This window comes from Asterias amurensis, chromosome 14 (genome assembly GCF_032118995.1).
Source record: "Asterias amurensis chromosome 14, ASM3211899v1".
Taxonomy (NCBI): Eukaryota; Metazoa; Echinodermata; class Asteroidea; order Forcipulatida; family Asteriidae; genus Asterias; species Asterias amurensis.
In genome coordinates, this window is record NC_092661.1 from 7210274 (window position 1) to 7228978 (window position 18705).

The 18705-nt window shown below is 38.3% G+C and overlaps 1 protein-coding gene across 1 annotated transcript in view; it reads left to right on the plus strand.

Annotated features, from left to right (window-relative positions):
- The window catches only part of LOC139947564 (inositol polyphosphate 5-phosphatase OCRL-like), a 58600-nt gene extending 43972 nt beyond the window's left edge, over positions 1-14628 (plus strand). The window contains exons 17-23 of the mRNA XM_071945508.1: positions 3108-3273; positions 4179-4301; positions 6445-6674; positions 7778-7862; positions 9661-9788; positions 10186-10297; positions 11875-14628. Coding sequence (XP_071801609.1) covers positions 3108-3273; positions 4179-4301; positions 6445-6674; positions 7778-7862; positions 9661-9788; positions 10186-10297; positions 11875-12020 — 990 coding nt within the window. The 3' untranslated portion in view covers positions 12021-14628. The remainder of the gene's footprint in view (positions 1-3107; positions 3274-4178; positions 4302-6444; positions 6675-7777; positions 7863-9660; positions 9789-10185; positions 10298-11874) is intronic.
- Positions 14629-18705: the final 4077 nt, after the last annotated feature.

Here is an 18705-nt window from a genome sequence, read left to right on the forward strand (position 1 = left end):
TGGCTACACGGCAGTTAACGGTTGTATGGCTTCTGACTAGCACCCCCGAACAAAGATATTGACAAAATAGGGACACCGGCAATATAGGGCTAGATAGCTCAGTTGGTAGAGCGCCGGCACGTTAATCCGGAGGTCGTTGGTTCGAATCCCACTCTAGTCAATTCTTTGTTCAACCCCAAAAATCACAATATGATCAAATAATATGAACCTTAGATATTGCACATTCAAAAAAGATGTCATCATATGTTGGCAAGGTGAGGCCTACAGAGCGTTGGGCCCTTTTACGGACGCACTCAAACCGTTCTCTATTTTCCTTTGAATGTGAACCATACACACTGACTATATAAGAAGTAACAATACTCTGTATTACAGATTGATAAAATAAGTGTAAAATCGTTGTATCAACATTGAACTGCTGAAGGAAAAACATCCGTTGCATAGCCTTGCCGAAAACTAATTGCGTGTTTTTATTCCAGTTAAGTTTGTCGTCGATTACTGTACCAAGGTGTTTGTACTCATTCACATGCCTATTACATTGTCATTAATATGCACTGGTTCATGGACCCCAGTGATGCGACCAAAATCTATAACCATCTTCTTGGAAATGACGATCACACCAATCCACAAATTGTTCAACTCCTGAAATATAGCAGAGTGGATTATCTTTTAAGTAGCAAAGAGTACAAACGATGGACACGAAATGCCAATGGTGGTCGCTACTGAGCAGCGCCCTCTTCCAATACACCAATATACCCATATACACCGATGTGTAGCTTATTAGGGGTTTCGGCCTAACAGCCGAAACGCCTATTGTAATCGTAGAGATTTTTTATTTTATTTTTATTATTATTCTTCTTATTATTATTATTATTTTTCTTTACGGCCCTATTCCCATAAGGTTTGTACAAAAATTTGGTTATGAAATAATCTTGTACTAAACATTGTCCCATCGTTACACATTACACTCCAAATTGTAGCTTATAACTTAACTTAGTTATTCCACTACTTGACGTCACCATTGCGTCATTCTTACCTATTTTACAGATGTTTTAAAATTTGTTGCGAGCGAACGACTTGTCATTTTCGGTGCCGAGTTGCCATACTATTCCTTAAGTACACGTTAAATAGCTTGTGACGCGGCACGGAATTCACATAAATTCCGAACAAATCGACAGATTAATGAAAACCCAAACACGGAAATCAGTCTACAGCTGCACCATTTACCAATAAATAGTGTTTGTTTCTTGTTTTCCCCCCGTGTGTTGACGATATTTAAGTTTTTCTGGTCGTCTCTCAGTTACAGGTCGAGTTATCCATTCCCACATCCCGTGTCGATTTTCGGCCTGAGGAAAATATTTAAACACAAGAGGGCGCTATAAAAGTTTACCATGAACATTTTCACCGTTTTCTCACCGCACAATCTTTTTTATTTGAAAATGTGATCCAATTTGGACCTTTACTTCTGGTTCAAATAGGAAGCTTGAAAAACAAAAACCAACAATATAAAATTATCTCCTGATCCATGTGTCATCAAGTCATATTCTTTGTGCCACAAGGCTTATAACACATTTGGCATTTTATTCAAAAGTATAAACACACTGTGACATTTCCTTCCAGTTCAAACAGGAAGTTGAATTTTATAAAAACAAATTTAAACAAAAACTCTCCATGATAGACTCGGGCATCGTTACCTTGTATCATGTATAGCGCCTACCTGTTTGTGACCCCTCAATTTGTATTCAATGGCTTCCCAACTGTCTAATCGCACATCTTAAAAATCTAGCATTAGGTAGTCCATCAGTGGGTTTATATTCTATTTTTGTTCCGCCAGCCGAAACCCCTCTGTGTTCGTTTTTACGAACAATTAACCTCTAGTTATTTATGTTACCCTTACACTGATAAGTATAAGCACTGTTTACTCGGTACTGTTTCTGTGAAAAAATCACAGGCATATTTACTGGGTCGGATTCGAACCCAGGACCTTTGCCCGGTCCCTAGAGGCAGTTTGAATGCTACGTATGTTTTAGCAGGTACCTTGACATCAACGTGTATGTAAGCACATTAAATATGTATGGGGTGTTATAAAACAAATATTGACTGCTTGTACTCGGTGTGAACGCGCGGAGGATCACTTCAGGTGTCGTAGTTTTAAACATAGCACTGGAAGCAGTCAATATTCGATAGTAAGTTATACAATTGTTGCACGCTGTGATGGGATCCATGGCGTTTTGTACACCAAGGGGGGAAATGGCACCCAGGGCAAAGCATTCTCCAGAAGACGATCAGAGCATACTGATCGAAACGTCGAGTTAATCCAACGGTTCTTTTCAGAACCACCCCAACTCATTTAGAGATTGTTATTACATGGTGTTACCAGCAAACTCTTCTATAACGATTGTTTTGTTATACCTTGGTAACATTGTTATTCTTCTTCTCGAAGTTTTGTTGTCATCTTCAAACATTATTAAGACGGAGCAATCCATAATGGTTTAATAAGCAGACGAACAGTTCAAATAAGAAACAATTCTTCACCTGTTCCCTCGAACCCGCGTGTGTTTCGTACAGCGCTGGAAATCGACCAACGGTGGGAACGATCAAGGGGATGTACACCGTTGTACATCACTTTTCATGTAACCAGGCACGCTGTGCGTTACGCGTAGCACGCATCTTTAGCCATGATACATGCGTATTTGTTGCACTGCACGTGATTGGTTCTTGACCAATCAAACTTCACAATTTGTACAGAGGTATAACGAGTATACTTGTCAAACGGCATTAAAGTTAAATTGCTGCACTTGCTCCATGCTCCTGATCCCACATTCACAATTCAAAGATTCTCAAGGTGAGAATCTATCGTTTAAAGTATCATGAGTTTGGCATTCAATTGATTCCACTTAATTGCAACAGTAATCAAATATGTCTGACTGATGCAGAGTGGGGACTAGTAGTTTTTGTCTGATTAGTGGTCTGTAACTATCTGTTGATTAAGGTAGTTGTCTGACATTATAAAACCTAATTGCTTTTTTTGACTTCTGCATCAAAAACATAATTAACAAAACGCAGTAGCTAATAACAAGTTTGAAAATGTTGTTTTTGGACCTTTCCAGCTGGAGTTTAAAGATGTACACTTCATGGAACCTCAGCTGCTTACATTAGATGTTGCAAATGTTGGTCAAGTAAATACAGTGGCAAAGTTTGTCAACAAACTTGATGATAAAGACTTCTGCAAACCATGGCTGAAGGTAGAACCATCAGAAGTATTCATGATGCCAGGTACATTTAGTCACTACCTAAGTAAATTTGTTTAAACAATATAACTATTATTAAAGGAACACGTTGCCTTGGATCGGACGAGTTGGTCAAAACAAAAGCGTTTGTAACCGTTTTTTATAAAATGCATATGGTTGGAAAGATGTTTTAAAAGTAGAATACAATGATCCACACAAGTTTGCCTCGAAATTGCGTGGTTTTCCTTCTACTGTGCGAACTAACATGGTCGGCCATTTATGGGAGTCAAAATTTCGAGGCATGTTTGTGTGGATCATTGTATTCTACTTTTACAACATCTTTCTACCCATATGCATTTTATAAAAAACGGTTACAAACGCTTTTCAAAGACCAACTCGACCGATCCAAGGCAACGTGTTCCTTTAATATTTACATTTTTCGAACGACGACCTTCAACAATAGTTGTGTTACTAGAATGTTTTATATTAAAGGCTATGGGCACCTTTGGTTATTTTCAAAGACCAGTATTCTCACTCTGTGTATCCCAAAATATGCATAAAATAACAAACCTGTGAAAATTTTTATTCAGTTGGTCATCAAAGTTACCAGTGAATAATGAAAGAAAAAAACACCCTTGTTGCAAAATTGTGTGTGCGCTTTCAGATGCATAATAGAAGGCTTCAGCTGAAGTCTTTTATTATTTGAGTCAGAATATACCTCTTTCTCAAAACCTATATTACTTCAGAAGGAGCTGTTCCACAGTGTTTTATACTATCAACTGCTCTCCACACCAAGTAAGCTTTTATGCTAATGATTATTTTGAGTAATTAATTAGCAGTGCCTTTAACTGTATTATTTAAACAAATCTCATGTCAAAGCCACATAAATGGTCCTAAGTATTATTCATACAGTGTTTTCAATTGTTTTCTCTTGTTTTCTTGTATTTGAAGGTGACACTGTGGAGTTTACAGTGACAGTACAAGTTGATAAGAACTCTGCAGCTGCTCTGAATGCAGGAAAAGATACCTTTGAGGATATTCTGGTGTTTCATCTGGATAATGGCAAAGACTATTATATATCCTTTTTGCTTGCACAAGTAACCATATTAAAGAGATGTTAAATCTTCATCGGGATAAAGAATATTAACTTTGGTTTTTTGCCCATTCACCGATGTGTGTTGTCGCTGTATACTCAGTACTTTCCTGAGCCCGGTGAAAAAATATCACAGGCATGTTACTCGCTAACTATGTTGCATTGGATTGGGTCAAACATATCTAATACAGGAATTTATTCCAAACTATTATGTTTTTTTAGCCTATAATACTTTATGAAACACAGTCATATCCCCCCCCCTTTACTGCGTAAAAGATAGATACTGTAGAACATAACATTTTAAGGTTGTGACATATCAAAGGGGTATGCATTTCAACCCTCTAGTTCTCAATACACACAAATGCAACCACTTCAAACAATAAGCCATGTGCGAGTTAAATTTAAATGATGTCTGGTACAATGACTTGCTTAGTTACAATTTGAATTCCTTAGACTATCGAGAGAGTTGCTATGCCACGTGATTAGGGGCAAAGCTTTTGTATAGCAAACTCAAGAATGACTAAACCCTGGTACCATTGTGCCATACACATCCATTCAGAATTGTGTATGGGTGTTCACCGTCTCTTCAAACTACGCAAAAGCTTGCCCCTAATCATGTGGCGTATAGCAACTGTCTCGATAGTCTTAGGAATCCAAATGTAAGCGGTGCATCGTAACTAAGCGAGTCATTGTACCAGACATTATTCAAATCTAACTCGCAAATGGCTTATTCATCATCACCATCATCATCATGCTCTGTATCCATCATGGTGGACGTAGAGCCTCCCAACCAATGTGATCTGATGCGGATTGCCAGAGCTGCCATGCCCAAGACTTGAAGTCTGCTTCCAGCTGACACAAACAATTCAGCCAACTATAAAGTGGTCAAATTTCCAAGAAAACATGGAGAGTGTAGTTTTTCTGGGTTAAATGCCACGTATAAAAAAAATAAGACATTTATTAAATCTGGCTTTAAAGCCAAGGGCAAGGAAGTTTCTTGTTTAAGATGTGGGTGGAAAACCTGAGAGAAATGATTGCAGGGAAGACCCATGCAGTCAGGTAGGGACTGTAACCCACACAGTTATCCATTGTAGCAGCCTTACTGGGTACATGTGCCGCTATTATGTAATGCACTTTGTGCATAGTTCAATGATTATTACCGCAATTGAATAGTATACAAATATTGACTGCTTCGAGTGCTATGGTTAAAACTATGACTCCCGAGGTGATCCCCGTAGCGTTCTGTTTTCCCGAGGCGAAGCCGAGGGAAAATAGAACGCTCCGGGGATCACCGAGGGAGTCATAGTTTTTAACCATTGCACGAGTAAAAGCAGTCAATATTTGTTTTATAACGCCCCAAACATTTCTAAATACTGTACTATTATTATTAAGTTACAGACCTGAATGCTACAATCCACGGACGATGCGAATACAGATTGCAAACACTTTTACTTACTGTGTTGCAAGTAGTGTCGTGCAATCCGAAATGGTTACAGACTATTAATTTATGATCCTCGTACACGCAACGGACGTCTGGGTACTGCACGCCGTGTGCTAGTCTGTCAGACTAGCGCACGGCGCCATGTGCTAGTCTTCGGACTAGCGCATGGCAAACCGACGGCCGTCGTGTAGCAAAACTAAGACATGTCATGTGACGCGCTCTAAACCAATGAGCAGGCAGAATCTTTGCAAGGGGTGTTATAATTCGAGCTATAGGTATATAATGAGGAAAACGGGACAGTCAGGAAGACCTCATTTTAATGAGAGTCGACTGTATAGATGGAAATATCAATTGAAATATTACACTCAAAAAGCCATCATACATGTATGTAAAGTTAAGCACTGTGGTACAATATTCTGGTACTATAGCTCATATAGATATTCTGATCCTGACAGATGCACATAATGTACTCCTTGGTTATAACATGGAGGTATATAACAAGCCATCAACTTAAATGTCTTGCTCTGTGCAAGGAATTTATTGTGTCCCTTGAATGATTCAAATTCATAAGAAATCACACCGTGAGAATAAAAGCTGCAGTAGTTACAAAATCATGATTGGTTCCAGTGTGTAATACAATGGAGGAATTGGAGTTATCTGATTGTAGTTCTTAACTGGTATACACATCACAGTGAGTGGTAACTACATCCCTAGTAGTTATGGCTCCTCTATTGAAGCTCTTGTACAGATGCATGGACCAATAAGAGAGATGACTGCTGATGAGGTTAGGAAGTTAGAGTGTGGAGAGACCGGAGTGGATGACCAAGGAGCAGATATGGCGTTCCAGAGGTTTGATATTCCTAAAGAGATCTGGATGTTGGTAGATCATCTCTTCAGAAATGCAACAAAGACAGTAAGTCATAAAGACATCATGCATAGTGTTGCATTACTCTAGTGTAGCCATTATGCATGCAGGTTTATATTACATGAGTATTATGTGAGTTTAAGGTAGGGTAATAGAATGGTAAATACTCCACTATTGACTGAGAGTAAGAACTTACTTGGTAAGAGGCACTGCAGCTATTGGTAGTGCAAATGCATTTGGAGATTCCCTTTGAAGTAAGATGGTTTGGATAATTCTGCACTACAACGCATTTGAATCTGAGAAACGACTCATGCATGAATCGTTTCTCAGATTGGTGAGTGCTAATGTCCGTTTGTGAATGCTGCTGCCAGATAAGCGATTGTTACCCACTGTCACCTCGCTGAATGTGGATGAATCTGGCATTCTTGTTAAAAAATCATGATAGTTTGTTGCCGTTTTCTCAGCAAGTAGACGGTGTTCTCAGCTTTTCACATGTGACTTTTTCATCAACATTATGTTGACAAAAACCAATGTAGTTATTAGTTTATAGACAAGTTTCCTTAATTTACCCAGTCAGTTTCCCTTGTGGTTTATATTGATATCTGAAACAAAAAGTTGCATCCCCTTAAGGTGATCCCCTGGCTGCCACTTCCCAGGTTGTATCGTAATTTGGGTGTGATCCCTGGCTACACGGCAGTTAACGGTTGTATGGCTTCTGACTGGCACCCCCGAACAAAGATATTGACAAAATAGGGACACTGCCAATATAGGGCTAGATAGCTCAGTTGGTAGAGCGCCTGCACGTTAATCCGGAGGTCCTTGGTTCGAATCCCACTCTAGTCAATTCTTTGTTCACCCCCTCCCCCCCCCCCAAAAAAAAAAGTTTCCTTTTCATAAAAATGTTGTGTCTGTTTTTCTTTCGTATTTTTTTTTTTTTTTTTAAGTGAGATTTGAACTGTCAAATGTTGATGTAGGAAGTTTACAACAACGCTATGAAAAGAGAAAGTTGTCTGATAAGGTTGGAACTCGTAATGCACAACTGATTTAATTACCTTAGAGTAAGTCATTGCATTGCTGTCTTGTTGTAATGTTTTGAAACTATTCAGGATTTTTGTTATACTGATAAATGAAACTCTTGTTTGTTGTTGTAGGAGAATCTATTCAGTGTGGAAGGACTCCATAAGGACATCTTAGCCATCCGAGATTGTTTGGACGTTGGTTTTCCTGATGAAATGCGTATCCTTCTCAAACAATATGTTTATTATTATGCCGTTCATTATTATTATTATTATTATTATTACTATTGTTAGATTTTCTTCTTAGAATCACAAATGGAAAAGGGATCAGTCAGATCAAACAAAAGCAACCAGTGTGAAGTTTATGCTGACAATAATCAGAATTGGTCTATCAAATTGGTAAAATGAATAGAGTAACCCTTTGGAGACAATAGGGGCCACAAACAACTTGTACATAAATGCTGATAGCGGCCACAAGTAACTTGTACATAAATGCCCATAGCGGCCGCAAACAACTTGTACATAAATGCCCATAGCGGCCGCAAACAACTTGTACGTACATAAATGCCCATAGCGGCCGCAAACAACTAGTACATAAATGCCCATAGCGGCCACAAACAACTTGTACATAAATGCTGATAGCGGCCGCAAGTAACTTGTACATAAATGCCCATAGCGGCCACAAACAACTTGTACATAAATGCCCATAGTGGCCACAAACAACTTGTACATAAATGCCCATAGCGGCCGCAAACAACTTGTACATAAATGCCGATAGCGGCCGCAAACAACTTGTACATAAATGCCCATAGCGGCCGCAAACAACTTGTACATAAATGCCCATAGCGGCCGCAAACAACTTGTACATAAATGCCCATAGCAGCCGCAAACAACTTGTACATAAATGCCCATAGCGGCCGCAAACAACTTGTACATAAATGCCCATAGCGGCCGCAAACAACTTGTACGTAAATGTTGATAGCGGCCACAAACAACTTGTATATAAATGCCGATAGCGGCCGCAAACAACTTGTACATAAATGCCCATAGTGGCCACAAACAACTAGTACATGTACATAAATGCCCATAGCGGCCACAAACAACTAGTACATAAATGCCCATAGCGGGCGCAAACAACTTGTATATAAATGCCCATAGCGGCCACAAACAACTTGTACATAAATGCCCATAGCGGCCGCAAACAACTAGTACATAAATGCCCATAGCGGGCGCAAACAACTTGTATATAAATGCCCATAGCGGCCACAAACAACTTGTACATAAATGCCCATAGTGGCCACAAACAACTTGTACATAAATGCCGATAGCAGCCGCAAACAACTTGTACATAAATGCCCATAGTGGCCACAAACAACTTGTACATAAATGCCCATAGTGGCCGCAAACAACTTGTACATAAATGCCCATAGTGGCCACAAACAACTTGTACATAAATGCCCGTAGCGGCCGCAAACAACTTGTACATAAATGCCCATAGCGGCCGCAAACAACTTGTACATAAATGCCCATAGCGGCCGCAAACAACTTGTACGTAAATGCCCATAGCGGCCGCAAACAGCTTGTACATAAATGCCGATAGCGGCCGAAAACAACTTGTACATAAATGCCCATAGCGGCCACTAACGGCCGAAAAATTTGACCTACATGTACTTCCGCTCAAAGCAGAGAGTCAAAGATAAGCACGTAGATCTAATTGACATTTTCAAATTTTGCCATGTTAACATTATGTACAGTTCTAAAATAAAGCCATGTATTTCTGTTTCATATTAATATTCCTGACATTTTTCCTGAGTATAATGGTACAAAAAATCTCTATGATTAGCACTGTGTGGGTGAATGGTAATGATTACACAGAAATGAATGGTCTCTTATAGAGGGTTAATATCGTGTACAAATATCGTAGAATTCATATTGTCTGTTTTCAGTAAATTTATCAGTTTTTAGACATGGTTTTCATGGTATATTGTTAAGCATTCCTTAATGTGTGCCACCTTTAGCTGGAAGTCTTCATTCTGTGGCAGAGGCACTCCTGATGTTTCTGGAATCCATGAGAGAGCCGGTCATTCCATATAAGTACTACAACAAGTGTCTTGAGTGTGCAAACAATTTCCTTCTTTGCAAGCAGGTAGTCTTTGTTTGCTGGTCTCATCATAATAGAAATAACAATAACATTGATTGGTTTGTATATAGCATTTAATACACCCAAAGGGCGTCTCAAAACTGGGGAGTATACAGCCTGTGCAACAAATGTGTGCTACTTGGCTAAATCAATCACAAGAACAATATCTGCCCTCACAGGTACCCATTTACCCATGATTGGAGAGAAGCAATAATAGTTAAGTGTCTTGCTCAGGGACACAAGTGTCACGACCGAGATTTGAACCCACACTCTGCTGAACAGAAGCACCAGAGCTTGAGTTTGGTGCTCTTTTCCGTTGGCCACGGCACCCCACAATGATGTTATTTGTTATTCAGTTTCATGATTAACAATGTTTACTCTTCTTTCACTTGTTGTTGTGCAGGTTTTAACTCAAATACCACGCAGTCATCACAACGTTTTCAAGTATCTGGCTGCTTTCATCAGGGAGTTGTTGATCAATAGTGATGAGAATAAATTAGATACCAAAACGCTGGGTAAGCTACATTGGATTTAATAAGAGTAGTTAATGCTCAGTCAGTAATTACTCAAGTAATCTGACCAGTTTTGTTTTAACATACATTTACCGATAGTATATAAATAATGAGGGCAATGGTGCGAATATTTTCATGAGTTGAAAGGCGAGGCGGAGCCGAGTTAAAAAAGAACATTCCATCTTACTAACATTCCATCTTACTAACATTCCATCTTACTAACATTCCATCTTACTAACATTCCATCTTACTAACATTCCATCTTACTGTACTAACATTCCATCTTACTAACATTCCATGTTACTAACTAACATTCCATCTTACTGTACTAACATCCCATCTTACTAACATTCCATCTTACTAACATTCCATCTTACTAACATTCCATCTTACTAACATTCCATCTTACTAACTAACATTCCATCTTACTGTACTAACATTCCATCTTACTAACATTCCATCTTACTGTACTAACATTCCATCTTACTAACATTCCATCTTACTCATTCCATCTTACTGTACTAACATTCCATCTTACTAACTTCCATCTTACTGTACTAACATTCCATCTTACTAACATTCCATCTTACTGTACTAACATTCCATCTTACTGTACTAACATTCCATCTTACTAACATTCCATCTTACTAACATTCCATCTTACTGTACTAACATTCCATCTTACTGTACTAACATTCCATCTTACTGTACTAACATTCCATCTTACTGTACTAACATTCCATCTTACTAACATTCCATCTTACTCATTCCATCTTACTAACATTCCAGCTTACTATTGCATGAATGAAAAACATTCATTATTTGTTTTAAATAACATCCAAGTAGATCTTTGTCATTTTGATTGGAGGGTACAACTTTCAAAACAAACAATGCGTTAAATATTTATTATGACATTACACACATGTATTTTGGTGCGGCTTGGTTGGATTCAACAGTGACTACTGTAAATGCGTTGTGTATTGCTGCGTATTTTGAGACACATGGGCACCGTAATGTAGTATGTGCGTTGCAGTAATACTTCTGCATTATCAAAGACACGCACATGCAATGATGTGGTGGTATGCACTGTGCAATAGAACAAATCGGATGGAACGAAAATGCATGGTTAAACGTAGCTTGCAACAGTACATTTATTTGCTATCACGTGACCGACAATCCTCCAATCAAATGGCAAGGATCTGCTTGGGTGTTAGATAATAGTTGTTAGTGGACTTGCATTTGAACTTACAGGGGGACTTTTTTAAGGCAAAGTGGACTTGATGTATAATGTTTATCATTATGGTGTTACTGCAAACCTTTACTATAAAATATAATATTTATGCACACTTCATCATAGCAGAAAGGTATGAAAGGAATGCATGAAAAGAGCACAGAAACTGAAGCGTCCTCAGTTCAATAGACAAGACTAAGGAAAGGATGAATCAAAGTGGATAGCAGGAAAGTGGTAGTGGACATTGTTAGATGACATATTGAAAGTAACGACAATTTCCATGTAATTTGGGGTTCAAATTTTGTATGTGTAACAGTTTGCTTTATCTAATTCTTCTCTGATGCTACAGCTACTGTTTTTGGAGAAATCTTCCTTAGAGCGCCCCCTAGTGAGCAAGAATCCAGCGCATCGAAAGGTCGAGCCTATCTTCAGCAGGTTTCACGTAAGAAAGCAACGTTTGTGTATCAGTTCATCATCAATGAATATGATGAGTAAGTCAAGACGTAAATTGAGTTGCTTTATCAGCAGTATTGGGCACCGCTACTTTGTCAATAGCGAATCTAACTCACAATTAATCCTATTATTTCATTCAGTTTTATTAGCTTATAGATACTTTTATTTACTTTTGCATGCATAAATAATACAACATAACGTATTGTTGTGTCTAAACAGTAATGCACTACATTGTACTGTCCATAAAGTATAAACGATTATTTGAATCAACAATATACACATTGTAGTTTTCAAGAACAAGCTTACATGTACATGGTCATACCCCCAATAATGAATCTTGATGAAGGTTATTTTCCTTGTACTTGCGTGCTTTCTTTTTCAGCAGAGGTCTAATGAGAGGATTTAATAGTAAATCGGTTTGGCTTTTGTACATAAATTGTATGGATTGAAAATCTTGTAAAAGAGTGGGGAGTTGATATGACATGTATGTTTGTCTGTTATCTCTAGCCACACAAACAGGTTCAGGATTCACCTTTCTGACAGTTTCTGATTCCAATATTGTTCTCATGACATGCTCCGACTGTGTGCCATACTCCATGCATCATCACCAAAGGCACAATTCCCACAAATAACTCTCTTATCAGCCCAAATAAAAGTAATTTGAATCAACACAGCTAAAATGAAATTTTTAATAAATTATTTTAAGAATCACTTACAAAAGCTGGTCTTAAAGTACTTCAAAATAAATGTACATGTATCAAACTTTTTTTAATTGATTACTTTGGACTTGGTTTGGAAGGCGTATGCTCTAGTTAGCAGGTGTGGTTGTGACTCAGTGCACCCATTGACATTAAGGTCATTACAAAAAGGTATCCGGGTGGTAGCCACCCCTCAGTTTGATCTTGTTTCCATACAGGGAGAACAAACATAAGTGCTTGATTAACCAGGTCAACATACGCCAGGGGCGTTTGTGGTTGTTAAAAGCTATTTTAGATTTATTGAATTATAATATTTATATAACAGTACTATAGAATATAATATTTTAGGTGACTTTCTAATAATATCTAAGATTACTTCAAAATATTTATTCTGATCTAAAACAGATTGATTTAAAATGTGTTATCAGTAAATAAGGATTCCATCAACCTTGATCAGTGTCAGGTACTTGCACATACATGTATATAGTAGGGATCCTCCGGCCAGTTCTCATATATCTAACCAATTACAATCATATGACAAATATGTCGTGTACTGAACTTAGTTATCATAAGATTTTTTAGTGACCAGTACAAGCCCAAGTTACGACAAATTTAGAATGTCAGTTATCAGGTTTGAATAAAAGGATGGAAGTCTTGTATCCTAGAGTATATTATGCAAGTGTTATCTTGGATGCTTTCATGGGTCATGATCATCATCATATATAGCATTGTAATACGTCGAGTGGCCTAAGAGCTCCAAGAGCTCCAGTGTAGTTCAATATTCTCCTTTGATTGCTTTCTTGTGCAATTTCTAAGCAGTGCTATTTACAATGCAAAGAATGGTGATCGTTAGAGCAGGATTCGGTGGTAAGCAGAGTAATGAAATTGGGCACAGAATGTTACTGACCAACTAGTTGAAACCAAACCTACATGTACAATGCCCTCTACATGACCACCAAGAAAAGGGAACCAAAGACCTTATCCGCAAGGGGAACCTTATCCGCAAGAATAAGGACAGGTATTGGTTGTACAGGACCAATGATATCATAAGATACAATGTATATTATGATCATCCATTGTAATTATGTACATAAAAGTTAACTGCGAAATGAATGCAAGATCAAAGGTACATTCGTACCAAGTTGCCATCAATATATTTGCATTGGCTCGAGGCCACACTCTGGCGTAATTCACGAGCCTCAAAGGGGGATGTCAGATGTTCCGGGTATTAATAAGGGAATCAATGTATGGTGAAGAGGTTTTCAACTAGTGGTTTAAACCCGCGCCGAGGCCTGGACTTGATAATTGTACCGAGACGGAAGTCGAGGTAAATGATTTCTTTCTACACAACACCCCTCCAGCTATGAAATGGTATAACCCTCGTGTAAACAACTCCTTATAAGGAGATGATGTGCGCGTCGCGCGTATCGTGTGATGTGGCACAACTGTTTCAGCCGTTGCTCTTGACCAATAGGAATGAAGAAACTGTCTTATAAGCGCTGGTGCAAGCGTGCGTGTCACGACCATGTTCCAAGACCATGGTGAATTGATTGGCGCGCACCATACACACAATCAACGTTCAGGTTTATGTACACCGCACACTGTATGTTTGAAATTAAACATGTTTGTAAATAAACATAGGAGGCGCTCTGCAATTTTTTTCCCTGGATTCCACCAGATGTTGGTGGCAAAATAATATTAGTCACATCGCCCTCTAGTGTTCATTAAAAACGTGTACACAGTTTGCCAAGTAGATCTGATCTGTGCTTGTGTGAAGGCGCCAATACCATGGTCTTGAAGAAGTTCCTAGCTTAGGAGTAAAACAAAAGGCGCGGTATTTAAGGCTTCTAAAGTCTCAATGCAATGTTTGTTTTTGTAAGTCATTAAATTGTAAAATATTAAAAGCCTGGAAAGGTAATGGAAAATAAAAGCGTTCATGCACCATAATTGAATATTCATTTGTTGAGTTGTGTGGAAGTCAGTACAGTTCTAGTTAAAACCCATTTGAAAACTGCATTAATCCAGACTATTGTAACTGTTAGTGTGTCCAAACAATGCTCATAAATCAATTGCTTTCAAATTACAGAAATACTGACTGGTGTTTTGACAAGCTTGTTAATTTCATTTATTAACAAAAAGAATATTGGATGCGATTTAATGCCTTGTTATATAATTAAATTTCGTGGTGGAATCTTGACTACTGTACTCCTTTTTACGAGTCGCTGCCAAGTGAAATGGGAAAGCCAGATTTCGCTGAGTGATTGTGGAAGTGTCGTGGCCGAGCGGTTAAGAGCACCGAATTCAAACTGGTGTTTCTGATCAGCAGAGAGTGGGTTCGAATCCCAAGCCGTGAAACTTGTATCCTTAAGCAAGACACTTAACCATTGCTTCGTCCTTCGGATGGGACGTAAAGCTGTTGGTCCCATGTGTTGTGTAACGCATTAATAATAACCCAGTGCACGTATCGAAAGAGAAGGGGTTCGCCCCGGTATTCCTGGCTGGGGCTGCTGTATGCGTCGCAGCACTTTGTAAACCCTTATAAGGTGCTAAATAATTGGGTCTCAGAATTCATCACTTCAATAACCTATCTTTCTGAAAATTTGTATATACTCAGCGCCTAGAGTACCTTGTTTGGTATCTACGTGCGCTATATTATTATTAAGGGAATCAATGTGTGGTGAAGAAGTTTTCAACTAGTGGATTAAACCTAATGAGGCCTGGTTCTTGATATTCGTCTCGGTAAAATTATCAAGAACCAGGCATCGGCGGGTTTAAACCACTAGTTAAAAACCTATTCAACACACTTTGATTCCCATTCATAAATACCTTTTCGGTCAAAAAACATCAACACTTTTTGGTCAAAAAGTAAAATAAATGCAAATATTATAATTGTTCAATGATTTCTTTTAACACAACACCCCTCCAGCTATGAAATGGTAAGGCCCTCGGGTAAACAACTTGTAAGGGAATGTTGTGCATGTCGTGCGTATCGCGTGATGTGGCACAACTGTTTCAGCCGTGCTCTCGACCAATAGGAATGAAGAAACTGTCTTATAAGCACAGGTGCAAGCTCGCTAAAGTTTCAACACTTTTTACTGGTCATTAACAAAGGTTTATACACACCCATGTGACACGCTCTCCACCAATAAGAATAGCGAAACTGTCCAAGGTATTTATGAATATTATTTATTATTATATTCTGTGACAATGCACAAACAAAATGCGTTCAATAATTGTTGTGTATATCTCACAAAAGAATTGTCTGATGATCACTTCTTTAAAACCAAGGAATACTCTTTGAACAGACTCATCCCATTGTGTTATCATCCATATGGATGATAACACAATGGGATGAGTCTGTTCAATGAAGATCCTGATATGCGAGTAGGATCTTGCAGATATCAAACAGATCCGGCAAGAAGACAAAATAAAGCCAAGTACGTTCTTCTTATAAAAGCGAAACATCGTCTTTTGTCACATTTTGGAAAAAAACAGTGCGTACAATCATTGCATCACCAAAATTTGCTTAACTTTCACTTTTGCAGGCTTATTGTTAAACTTAGTCAAAGAACTTGATTAAAGCGCTGGACACTTGGTTACCCAAAATTACCCAAAATAGTTCTTAGTATAAAAATTAACTTGGTAACGAGCAATGGAGAGCTCTTGATAATATAAAACATCGTGAGAAACGGTCCTTCTCTGTAGTAACGTTGTTTTTGAGAGAGAGGTACATTTTCACTCAAATATTAAAAATTTAAAATACCTCAGGCCAGAATCCTTTTATTCTGCACCTGAAAGCACACAAATCTGTGCAACAAGGGTGTTTTTTCTTTCACTATTCTCTTGCAACTTTGATGACCAATTTAGCCCAAATTTTCACAGATATGTTGGGATACACCAAATGAGATTACTAGTCTTTGACAAATACCAAAGGTGTCCAGTGCCTTTTCATCACATAGCCACAAGACTAAAACACCTACATGGCTGCCTCAAGGCGGCTTATTCAGTTAATATTTATGGAGATCAATGACCGAGGCCAAATTTCATAGAGCTGCTTAACGGTAGATTTTTGTGCTTATCGGGCGCACCTAGCAAATTTTTCATTTCATAGCCTTGATTAATCAATTTTATTTGCTTATAGCGGCAAGCAAGCAAGCAAAAAGGGTCCTTAAAGCCCCATTTCTGCTTGTGCACTCTGTTTAAGCATAGAGCCAAATTTCATAGAGCTGCCTGAAACGGTCGATTTTGTGCTTATTGGGCGCACCTAGCACATTTTTCATTTCATAGCCTTGCTTAAGCAAGGTTTTTTGCTTAAAGCAGTAAGCAAACAAAAATGGTCCTTAAAGCCTCTTTTTTGCTCAAGCACCCCATTCACACAGCGCATAGTGCAACATCATTGCAAACATTGTAATTGTGCCGGCGCAGCGGTGTGTATTGTACTTGTTTGAATGGTAGGTGTAGCGATGCAAACGAGTGTCTAAAATGTTTCAGAAATGTTCGTACAATGTATTGTCTTCTTGTTTACTTTCAAGTTAGTGTGTAAACCTTTCGAGGGGCACTTTAAACCATTGAACAATAATACATGTCAGACACAGAAGGTGATGACTTTTTTTAATTTTTTTATCGCCACTCCACATTTATTTCGCCCGCCATTTTGTCAGCACCTTCCTTTTTGCTGAAGCAACAAAAATTGCTAACCGTTAAGCAGCTCTATGAAATTGGGCCCAGTTCTCATGAAAAAAATCGAATGCACACGTAAAAACAACCAATGAGCAAGCATGCAGATTAAATCTTCACGAAGCAGCGCCTGAGAACATGACCGGAATGTAAACTTCTACAGAAAAGAACAGTATCCGTTCTTAACAATAAAGGCAGGCATTAATAAAAACAAAAGGGTAGTGACTCTGCTAGTTTTACTGGTCATTGAAGACCATAAAAATACCAAGTAATGGCACAAATTTGTCCTTGTTATTTTTTTGTAGACAAAGAAAATAACAAAAAATACAAAAACCACCAACAATTTGTTTATACAATTAAACAATATAATGGTGTTAATATTGGCTCCAAGACCAGTCAAGTGTTGTTCTGTATTACTGTGTCTTGACCCCAGCTTTAGTTTGCAAGGCCAGATAATGGTCAGAAAACTTGTAAAAACAACCGATGAGCAAGCATGCAGATTAAATCTTCACGAAGCAGCGCCTGAGAATATGACCGGAATGTAAACTTCTGGTATTAACCAACTTTATATTTCAAGGTTTTAAATCACAAGCTTATTTCTTACAGTCTACCTGCAGTACACTAATCCCCATTGTTATTTATCTGCAGGGATATGCAGCGTTTTTTCATGCGTGACCTCTATGTGAATATTAATTAGTCAAAAGGGCTTCTGGAATTCGGTCATTTTCAGCCTTTTCTGAAAAGTGTCAATCAAAATAATGTACCAGTAAATTGAAACGAAGAGCATATCTGTCGTTATGTATAAAAACAATCGGTGAAACTCAAATTTTAAAAAGAGAAATTTGTATGTAAAAAATGGCTTCAATAACAGAGAAAACAAGTCACAAAAACACAGAAAATTTTCATGTTATGAATGTTGGCAACAGTCCCCAATAAGTATGTATGGATAGATTATTTCATATTCTACCTGGAAATGTTAAACGTGAGACCGGATCGTACCTAGTCCAGTCAGGATACAGTGATTTCCACCGTTAATCCAAATCTCACATTCCGAAAAAGTCATCGTAGACAGAATGATTTTCTTGCACGAGTGATTGGCTGACGATGACATCATCGACTGATAGGGCAACATGCTGTTTTTCGTTGGCATGGTACCACCAAGCCTAAGTTAGTCATTAACAAAAGCGCCCGTCTATACCATGGGCTGAATGAGCTGATTCTTCATTCAGCCCATGGTATAGACGGGCGTTTTTGTTATTGACTAACTCACGCCTACTCACGCGGATAAATCACAAAGGAGACTTATTAAATCAAGTGTTCTGCGGGTAGACGTAGGTGCACATGGAATTTCA